The sequence below is a fragment of the Gymnoscopelus braueri genome (genome assembly GCF_963280865.1).
Source record: "Gymnoscopelus braueri genome assembly, chromosome: 23".
Classification (NCBI taxonomy): domain Eukaryota; kingdom Metazoa; phylum Chordata; class Actinopteri; order Myctophiformes; family Myctophidae; genus Gymnoscopelus; species Gymnoscopelus braueri.
In genome coordinates, this window is record NC_137625.1 from 37,181,128 (window position 1) to 37,192,767 (window position 11,640).

Consider the following 11,640-nt stretch of genomic DNA (forward strand, 5'->3'; position numbering starts at 1 on the left):
GCTGAGGTCTTCACACTCTGTGTCGCAATCAGATCACACATCAGCATGTTACTGTTTTAAGTGCATGAGATGCACTAACCCCCCCTGCACACACACACACACACACACACACACACACACACACACACACACACACACACACACACACACACACACACACACACACACACACACACACACACACACACACACACACACACACACACACACACACACACACACACACAGACAGTGGCTCAGGAGGTAGAGCGGTTGTGCGGTTGTGTGTGCGTGTGTTCTGATTGTGTTCTGCGTGTGTTCTGATTCTGAATCAGAAGCGTTCACGGTTCAATCCCTGGTAAATGATAAATGGTGCATTTATATAGCGCTTTCATCCAAAGCGCTTTACATAGAAGATTGTGCATTACATTCACCCATTCAATTCAATTCAATTTTATTAAAGTGTCAAATCACAACAAGTTGTCTCAATACACTTTACATGTAGAGCAGTCACACCCTGAGCAAGCATTCACACACCGATGGCGGAGGAAACCATGCAAGGCACCAACCTGATCATCTGGAGCAATTAGGGCTTCGACACTAACTCTGGGGGAGCCCGGGATCGAACTGGGAACTTCACGGTTCCCATCCGGGCTGCTCTACCGGCCACAAAACCCCTGAGCACTCTACCCCTCCTCCAGGCATCATGTCGAAGTGTCCATGAGCAAGACACAGAACCCCTGACTGCTCCACGCGAGCCGGTTGGCACCTTGCATGGTTGCCTCCGCTGTGTGGCTGGGCACAGCAACATCCTCTGTGTTCATGTATTCATTTGTAACTCAGAGAGTATACAAATGTAACCAAATGGACCTGGATGCAATGGTAAATGGACTGCAATTATATTACGACTTATCCAGAACGACGACTTACAAGTGCAAGGTCAGGGTAAATGGCACGAAACCATGTAAAAAAAAATATGGTTAAGTAAATACAACTTATTGCTTCAAAGTAAATAGGATACAAACTACCAAGTGAAAATCAAGCCCGCTGTATCTGTCTAAACAAAATGCTGTCTAAATAATATGCTTTGCATTTGTGGTCAAGCAAAACAAATCTAAATAACAAAACATACCGTAGGTGAACAGGCAACCACCATATCTGGCAGCAAAACATTCCATGCATCTATTAACACGTAACACTCTGGGAGAAGGTGCTATAAACATTGATTCTCAAAGTGGGGTCTGGGGAGTTCATGACATTAAAATCTAAGTCTAACCACTATAGATGTTATGTTTTTACTTTGGCTATTCAAAAATTGCCGAAATACAAGCTCACAACACATCGCGTTGTAAGCTTATAGATCCGGTTTGAGTTTTTTGATGGGATTTTCTTTTTACATTTTGAAACATTTTGAATAATTCGGACAATTTTAAACACCTAAAATCTTCTCTTATCGGGTCCCCGACACAAAACCTTTTGAAATGGGGGTCCGAAGCCAATATCAATTTGGGGAGGGGGGTCCTTGACAGGAAAATGTTTGAGAAGCAAGTGCTGTAGAGACGCAGATCGTTTTCAATCTACTGCCTGTGGTCCTGTGAGGTGTGTAGAATTGACAGCTCTGTGTGATTAGTAACTTATATGCTGTAATGGAGGTCTGCTCTACAGCTGATTGGCGCCCCAACTCCTGAGAGAGGGTCAACGATCTATAGGCAGCAATGTAATTACCAATCACCAATTATTGACTAATCCTAACCTTAACACACAAACACACACACACACACACAAACATTCATGCATACACACACAAACAGATACAATCAAGTATTTTGTCACCTTTGCCTAATTGAAACGGGGGCTGTGCTGCCCCCCCAACCCCTTTCACATGTCAATTATTCCCTCATCTCTCTCTCTCTCTCTCTCTCTCTCTCTCTCTCTCTCTCTCTCTCTCTCTCTCTCTCTCTCTCTCTCTCTCTCTCTCTCTCTCTCTCATGTCAGCATAGGTGAAAAGTTGTGAGCTTGCAAAGACAGCATAGGTGAAAAGTTGTGAGCTTGCAAAGATCTGATATGTTTTGATTTGTTTAATATGGCTTAATACGTTTTATTCGCTTAATCAAAAAAAGCAATCCATTGACTAATCACTAAGAATATAATAAGCAGTTGCAGCCCTGGTCCAAACCAATTTTTGTTGCACCTATTTTGCACCGCTGTTCTAACCCCTACATTGACTTAAGATATCCCAAGATGTATCGGCAGGTGGAGAGCTCCAGTCGTCCGGCAACATGTGACTAGTCCTGTACTCTTTACTGGATGTGAGCGAGGCTGGACTGTCCGGCCAGGTCTACCAAAACATGCCCAAAAGAAGCATTCATATATACTGTAGCATAAACTAAAAAGCAATACCATTTGAACCCTAAATACACAGGACAGGTACATTGACTTTTTGAAAATAGCAGATCTACAAGCTCACAGCTTGTAGATCAGCTATTTTCAAAAAGCAGCTGTCAAGAAATCTAGAAAAAAAAATGGATCTTTTCAGGTGCCTCAGGTCAAGTACATTTCACTTCCGTAAGGAATGATCATTTATTGCAATGATTTATTTTGTCTAACCGAAGCCTGGCAAAAACCACAGGAATATATGTCACTCAACCAGACCACACACCCCGGATATGTCTATATGGACACGACACGACAAACATGGTGGTGGTGGTTAGGCCATATTACACAGACAGAAAATCAGCCCAGTTACCATTCCAACCTCCTCAATATTTGAACACCTGGCTTTTAAACTGTCTGGCCCCAAACCCCATGTTACCGCAATCATCTACCCCCCCCCCCCCCCCCCCCCAAACCCAACCTTGCATTCCCTTCTGACTTTTCTGCATTCCTCACTCAGCTCTGTACTATCTGTTCTGCTATTAGGTGACTTTAATTTTCACATTTTCACAACTCCCCAGGCACCACTGAATTCCTGGACATCATAAACGTTTTCAACATTACCCAGCATGTAGATTTTCCCACCATAAAATGTTTTTTATTGATTTCTTTTGCATATCCGAAACCTAGGCAAAAACCACAGGAATATCTGTCACTCAACCAGACCACACCCCCCGGATATGTCTATATATTATGGACAAACCACGCCACGACAAACGTGGTGGTGGTTTGGCCATATACACAGCACATATAAATCAGCCCAGTTACCATTCCAATCTCCTTCTCATTTGAACACCTGGCTTTTGAACTGTCTGGCCCCAAACCCCTAGGTTACCGCGATCATCTACCACCCCCCGGCCCCCCCCCCCCCCCCCCAAACCCAACCCTGCATTCCCTTCTGACTTTTCTGCATTCCTCACTCAGCTCTGTGCTATCTCACCATCTGTTTTCACATTTTCACAACTCCCCAGCCGCCACTGAATTCCTGGACATCCTACACTTTTTCAACATTACCCAGCGTGTAGATTTTCCTACCCATAAAAAAGGACACACCCTGGACCTGCACTATACCGGAACCACCATCAGCAACCTCAACATCTCAAACCTCACCTTCTCTGACCACCTGGCCCTCACCGTGGACATTGACATCCCCACCAGGGCACGGTGGCGCAGTCGGTAGCGATGTCGCCTCACAGCTAGAAGGTCCTGGGTTCGATTCCCACCGGGGACGCTGTGGGCGCTGGGAGCGTGTCTTCTCCTCCGTGTCATCAGCGTCCATATCCTAGGTGGGGTTGGCGAAAGGGCCAACTCTGTGTGGAGTTTGCATGTTCTCCCCGTGTCTCTCAGGGTAGTTAATACCCCCACAAAAACATGTAGTAATCCTGGTCGCTATACCGCCTCCCCCATGACAGCCGGGTCGCCTGATGGAGGGGAAGGGAACTGGTTGGAATAACGTGTTCCTTCCATGCGCTACGTCCAACCAGGGAAATTCCCCCTGTCAGGTGACAAGAAGGTCAGTTGGCTCTCATGCATTGAAGGAGGCATGAGCTCGGCCCTGACCTCCCTAGGTTGGTGAGGGGAGTGTAGTGCCCAGGATCACTTAGAAAATTGGCACCGGGTGAAAAATAAGGGTAAAAAATGTGCGGGATAAAACAAAAAGACATTGACATCCCCACCCCCGTCATCGAGCAGAACCGCTCAATTACATTCCGCAACCTCAAATCTATCCGCCACTCCTCTCTCTCCTCCCTCCTGACTGATACCATCTCTGACCCCCTCACTCATCCAGAACGCCTCCCCCACTGAACTAGTCAACAGTTACGATAATGCTCTCCACCTGCCTCAATTAAGCTTGCTCCCATAAAAACAAAATCTGTCTCCTACACCATTGGTTCTCAAAGTGGGGTCCGGGGACCCCCAGGGGTCCTTGGGGGAGTTCCATGGGGGTCCCCAGCTAAATGATGGATAGTTAGGAACCAAATGGACCCTTATGGGTCTGTAACTCTGAGAGTGTTCAAATGGAACCAAATGGACCCTAACGAAATTAACATTGATTTTACAATATAAATTGGGGTCCCAGAGATAGAAATGCCATGGGCTCGGTAGCCTAATGCATGTCAAACTGGGGGTCCTTGAAATTGAAATGGTTGAAAATCACTGCTAGAGCCGTAAAAATGTTCTCTTATCGGGGTCCCTGGCATATATTTTCAAATGGGGGTCTGCAGGCTAATAAGTGTCAATGTGGGGGTCCTTGACATGAACATTTTTGAGAACCACTGTCCTACACCCATTATGCCCCCTGGTACACCGACCACCTCCGCCACCGCAAAGCTAAAGCCCCTTACACACCGGGGGCGAATTTTTCATGCGAATAATACTTTTTTTTTTAAAACCTTATAAAGTCAATGCAAGCTTACATGGAGCGAAAAAGCGAAAAAGCGAAGCGAAAAAGCGTCTTTTAATTATTCGGAACGAGTCCGAATGTTGCGTATATTCGCATATTCGCCGGTGTGTAATGACCTTAAGGGCCGCCAGCTTGAACGGCTTGCCCACAAAAAACGGTTTAACTGTCCACTCCGAGGCTTACAAATCACACCAGCAGCAATACAAAGACACCCTCAACAGTGCTGTAATCCAGCCCCTCCCGCCAGTCCAGAAGCATCCTGCCTTCCAGCCAGTCCCGCCGGTCCAGCTTCCCTCCCTCAGGTCAGTCAAACTTCTCCCGCCAATCCAGCTTCTCACACCGCTCCACCATCTTCCCACTATCCGGTCCGTCCACTCCAGCTTCAGGTTTGTCCCGTACATCCCCACGTCATCGCCCGCATTCTCCTGATCGGGAGTGGAAACCCACCAATCACCTCGGTGATCCCCGCCGCCTCTCCACCGCAACGCAATCGAGCCAGCGTTCGAGCGCACGCTCACCGCTCACCTCGCGGCTCCCCGGTTCGAGTCACCGCAGCACCAGACCCTTGCCGCCTTCAATAAGGTACTGGACAGTTAGCGGGTCTCCAGAGGCAGCTCTGGGCTCATGGAATACGTTTCCCACCGCTCCACCAACAAAGACAGGCTTTTCCAGCTGTTCCTCAACAGCAACGCAACCACCGAAACAACAACACTGCATGGGGCCTTCCCCGAGCTGGGCGACACCCGATGACGCCACGCGCCACGCTACACCAAAAAGGTACATATTCTGCTCAATTGCAAAACATTTAAGCTTTTTTTGTGTTTTGAAGGTACATTAATCTCAAATGCAATTTCTACTTAACATTTTCCCTATAGCTGCTTACTGTGAGCCCACGCAGTTTCCCCAGGAACTGCATTATGCAGCTCTCAATGAGTCTTTGCACTACACACCTGTTTGCGTCAGTGCGTGTTGTTCAGGTGTCCATGCGCACACGCACACGCACACGCACGCACACGCACACGCACACGCACACGCACACACACACACACACACACACACACACACACACACACACACACACACACAAACACACACACACACACACACACAAACCGGTGAACACCCACACAGGCATCCATTCCTATAACGATAAACATAGGATTCACATCTGACATGCAATGCACACACGCACACACATACACTATAGCTAACGTTCCAAATCCTATTAGTGAAATGAGAGCGAGGCGTTGTGCCAGCGTGGTTTGCTGTGGTGTGTTAAAAGAGCCTCCTGTAAACCAGCAGCTGCTGCTGCTGCTTGTTTGATGAACAAATATATAAATATATATTTACATAGTATACATAATGTATGTGTATCACAGGCCGATTTTTTTATTTATTGAAAAAGGCAACGAGTAAAAAAAAAAACATTTCATCCACGCAGCGACGGTGGCGGCCATGTTTGACGAGTTCATCTTGCAAGCATTCGCCGCTGGAAATGAAGCCAATAAGGAAGTCATGAAAACGCTGCAGTTCTCATTAATGGGCCAGAAGGTGTCGCTATTTCCCCTGCTGCCGGTTGCAGAAGACGTTTCATGACATTAAACTCAATGGTTATTTGACCGGAATTTTACACTTGATTTTATTACCTCAGTAAACATTGTCATAAATATGTTATGCTTTCAGTCGCTAGTTTAAAGTCTCCTTTCAATTATCTTGATATGTGTTTGTAAATTATGGTCCCATTAATTTTAAAATTGATGATAAAGTGTATGCTTCCAGAGCTTCTATTGGTTCTACTGAGTGAAGACCCACCATCGCTACCCAATAGCATTCGCGATTCGACTGCTCCAGCGCGTTTCCGGTTCCAGAATCGGGACCAGAAATCCAAGATGGTGGTTGAATGCGCTGAAATGGTGGCTTAAAAATGGGTCAGTATAGAAACAAATGGACAACGTCATGGCTTCCTTCGTCTCTCTTTTTGACAGTCCATCGGAGTGAACCCAGCAAACGGTGGCGGCCATGTTAGAGTTAATTTTGCAACGAGGTTGCTCACGGTCACAGTTCACCACATGGGGCACTTTAGATCCAGCTGATTGGTCAACTACTTCTGTATCAGTCCTGATAACCATGATTATCACCCTCTCAGTGCTTTTATCAACCCCCTCACCCAGGGCAAATAATGGCTGGATTGGAATGTGATTAATATTTATAAAGCAAACGGACACAGTACAGATAAGACACACACAAACCCTCCAAGAACACAATTCTACTAAGAATCTAAAGCAGAGTAGCAAACCTCTCTCTCTCTCTCTCTCTCTCTCTCTCTCTCTCTCTCTCTCTCTCTCTCTCTCTCTCTCTCTCTCTCTCTCTCTCTCTCTCTCTCTCTCTCTCTCTCTCTCTCTCTCTCTCACACACACACACACACACACACACACACACACACACACACACACACCATGGTTGGTAAAAGCAGAACGGGGTAGCTGTGAAATGTCATGGGTGCCATTACTGGATTCATATTTCACTATCTCTCTGTGATCAATCAGATACATGGGTAATGAGCACACACACACACACACACACACACACACACACACACACACACACACACACACACACACACACGCACGCCACACACACACATGCACGCACGCATTTACACACACACTTTAACATTCACACATGCATTAAAAAAGAAAGAAGCCTACACACACTACACACACACACACACACACACACACACACACACACACACACACACACACACACACACACACAGATCCATGCACCTCCATTGTTCTCTTTCTCTCATACATCATACACAAACTAACCACAAATCATATCTCACACACACACACACACACACACACACACACTGCAGTAAAGTGGGGGTTGACATATTTCAGCAGTGCACATGTGTGCGCACCAAACAACCACTTGCCCTCAAGAACCACTTGACATAGTTTGAAACCAGCGCAAGCACACACACACACACACACACACACACACACACACACACAAATCCAATCTCCAAAAGCTTGCCCCTCCCTCTCTCTCTCTCTCTCTCTCTCTCTCTCTCTCTCTCTCTCTCTCTCTCTCTCTCTCTCTCTCTCTCTCTCTCTCTCTCTCTCTCTCTCTCTCTCTCTCTCTCTCTCTCTCTCTCTCTCTCTCTAGACTGACTGCATTTTAATTGGTTGTCATCATTGAACTTTATCTTCCTGTGATGGTGGCGAAGGGAGCAGTGAACACGGCTGCCACGGCAACCGTTCAGAATGTCACCGCAGAACAATGGTGTCACACGCGCTCGCGCACACACGCGCACACACGCGCACACACGCGCACACACACACAGACACACACAGACCCACACACACATGCAGATAGCCAAAATACACACAGTTCCACTACCGAACGGCCCAGAGCTCCATGACAATAGAATAGCATAGAATAGAATGCACATTGCAAGGCATTCGGACCAGTTGAATGACAAACAGCTATCACATTCAACAACTCATCTGTAGCTTCTAACTTTATGCAGCAGAGTAAAATAAAGTGCAGTGTAATGGAATAGAATACTCAAATGGGCCCATGCACCCTTTGGGCCCATTTGACGTTTGCTAAAAATGTTCCCAAAAACTTTTAATGATCAATCAATTGATTGTGTACCGGCTTGGATCAATGGAACTAACACAGTACACGTTAAGTTCCTGTTTATCGGTATTACATTGAAAACTCATATTTCAAAGGTTTTAAAGAAAAATAAATACTATGAAAATGTTTAACGTTCATTTTTAAGCATTATTGTTTCAGTTTTTGCCAATTATTTTGGGGGTCCACTGGCAATATGGGCCCCGGCCCACAGGTTGACAACAACTGCATTAAGAGTGGAACAGAATAGAAAAGAACAGCCAGTTCCTGTTATGAAACAGGTCTGGGATCAGCCCCCCTACCTTGAACAGCCGCAGGATGTTGGCCACCATGATGGACACGGAGCTGGAGGCCGCTCCGATCACGCCCACGATCTTGTCCGGCTTGGTGAAGATGGGCGGGTCGCCGTTGGCGCAGCGCACGTCCGAGCCGTCCTTCTCGATGAGCGCCTGCACGAAGGTGAGCGACTGCTCCAGCGCGTACGTGTCCCGCGAGCACGTGTCCAGGATGCGCGCGCCCAGCGTGATGTTGGGCAGCAGCTCGGGGTCCTTGTTGATGAGGTCGATGGCGAACATCATGGCCTCCAGGCGGTGGATGCCCTTCTCCTTCTTCAGCTCGCCGCACGGCGTGCCGCGGTCGCCGCGGGCGTGCACCGGAAACAGCCCGCCCAGGATGATGTCGCCGTCCAGCCGGATGGAGTGGGCGTACTCGGGCGCCAGCGCGGGGTCGGCGGGGAGCCGCTGGGGCGAGGCCAGGGGGAGGAGCCAGCCGCAAGAGGCGGCCGCCAGCAGGACGAGGAGGCGGGAGGCAGAGCGGGAGGAAGGGAAGGACGCGGGGTTCCGAAATCGTGGCTCCGTAATCGCCATGGCAACGAATGACAGGCTGCGGGTTGGGTGGGCGATAGGATAAGAGGAGCACAGGGTAAATATTCCGATCAGCCAATTAAGCACTTTCCAAAAACATTTGCAGGCCTTTCCTATTGGTCAGTGCAGAAGGGGGTCAGGACCCCAGGGGCGCAGCTAGCCGAGCTCCATGAGCTAATCATATTCCAAAAGAGCTTAGCTGAGAGCGACAGAGAGGGGGTCAGGCAGTGATAATGTTGATGTGGAGTAGTCCTTCTGCAATAATAATCCTCAATTCACATCTTCAGCAGAACCTGTTGGAGAGAGAGAGAGAGAGATTCATATCCATAATGTACACAACATAGACAGAGAAGGAAAGAGAGATTGGGTGAGAATGAGAGAGTATACATCTTAACCACTTAAAGCCTCGTTGGAGTCGTTGCTATCGGGCAAAAACCTTGCATCTCCATATTTCAACTTTTTACACTTTTCCGTAAATTGATGCCCTACATCATACAAGAGCGTCGCACAAAAGTAGTGAAAATAGCCGATCTACAAGCTGTTAATTTTTAATTTTTTATAAAAAAAGGAATGGTTTTGGACATACAGTACAAGGCGACAGGGTTAATGAAGTATAATTCCCAATGTTCTACTCCTGGATTACAAAGAGATGGATATCAATTGTAGGAGAGTCATGCATGCAGCACAAATAACTCAGAATGCCATAACCTTAACGCTGTGCAGAAAATAGCCGATCTACAAGCTCACAAAGCCTCAGGACGCAAAGCACTACACATACTTGTAGAGCAGCTATTTTCTAAATCAGGCTACCAAAACACAGTTTAGATAAGCTTGTACAGTCTCTTTCTGCAGCCTGGTGTTCCCTTTCATTCTGCATTTACAGTCTCTGTAAGATAACTCGAGCGGCCAAGGCAGCAAATCAGTGGAGACCAGTCCAGTAGCGACCTTCAATCATGAAGTCTTTATTTTTGTATCTTTTTTTCACAATTTCATTGACAGTATTGGGCACAACCTGTCGCTCATCTCACATAGACTGACTGCCTTATAGATGGGTTTCCCGTTGGTAAACATGAGAGGATGATGCGCGCGCAGTGGAGGGAAGAGCCTGTAGAGGGCGCTATTACCCGCAGCAGCTCTGGCCAATGTACATTGATAAAATAAATGGTCTTCACCGGGTTTAATGAAAGTAGATTAAATGATGCAGTTTGTAATATCTTCTTTACTCAATAAAAATGATTTGTCGGAAGTTGGATCTGTCTGTATATAATAGCAGCATTATGCCTATTATGCCTATAATAGCAGCATTATGCCTATCTAAATCCCGAAAATAACAATAGAGTGAATGGCACTTCCGGGTCGTTCTACCTCCCGCATGCGCAGATCGCGCACTCTGCTCTGTGATGACGTCGCGCGGAAACCCATCTATATACAGTAGGTGGGTCCCTATTACCTGGCTAGCTCCTACCATTCCCCAGGTACCTCCAAAATATTCCCACACCTATAAACACATAATACAATTTTACTTAAAACACTAGACCACTATATATGCACCCTCAATACATATTTTCAAATTACCACTGAGCCCACTAAATATACCCACCCCATATACATGGTTCAATTAATTACAGTCGATGCCAATCTCCCCTCTCTCCACTTCCCACTTGGTATCACCCTCCCGGAACTAATAAATAGGGTGCGTGTTGCCGAAGGGAACTCTATGGCCCGAACACCACACTGGGAAGGGGGGAGAACAGACAGTTAAGTTTAGACATCAGAGATTCACATTCCCATTATACTTGTCAATTCAAAGTATGCTGTGGAGTCCTACTAATGAGGCCTTTCTGTTCATTCATAGGTGTATGATGAAATCAGCACCTCCGCACCTTCAGAGTGAAACACACTGCCCGCACCCCCCATAACTTCAATAAATGCATTTGTTACAATCTGTCTTTCTTTACCTATACAATACCTAGGCAGAGCTGTGTTTGAATATTAATTAGGTCTAGTAACGTCGTTACAGTCTCTATCCTCTGCATGCTCATGCTGTACACATAAATGAAATTAATGAAAAGATTATATCATTCTGATTCTAAAATAAGCCACATGCAACATCTTGTAAAGAATAAAGATAACTCTCTAATAATGATTCTGCTTTAACAACATGACATCCGTCCACCCATGTATTCATTAATACATGGGTGGACATGGATGGATAATTCATGTACAGTACTGTAGGCCTAACATTACTACCATAGTTCCGGTAGTGGCGTTTCGTTGGCTCAGAGTTCAAACTTTACAAAGTCAATAAAACCC

At 46.5% G+C, this 11,640-nt stretch overlaps 1 protein-coding gene across 1 annotated transcript in view; it reads right to left on the reverse strand.

Annotated features, from left to right (window-relative positions):
- grm8a (glutamate receptor, metabotropic 8a) overlaps positions 1-8,875 on the reverse strand; it is a gene marked incomplete at its 3' end in the record, with an annotated part of 401,396 nt that extends 392,521 nt beyond the window's left edge. Inside the window, exon 1 of the mRNA XM_080420982.1 lies at positions 8,767-8,875. Coding sequence (XP_080277108.1) covers positions 8,767-8,796 — 30 coding nt within the window. The 5' untranslated portion in view covers positions 8,797-8,875. The remainder of the gene's footprint in view (positions 1-8,766) is intronic.
- Between the last annotated feature and the right edge of the window lie 2,765 nt (positions 8,876-11,640).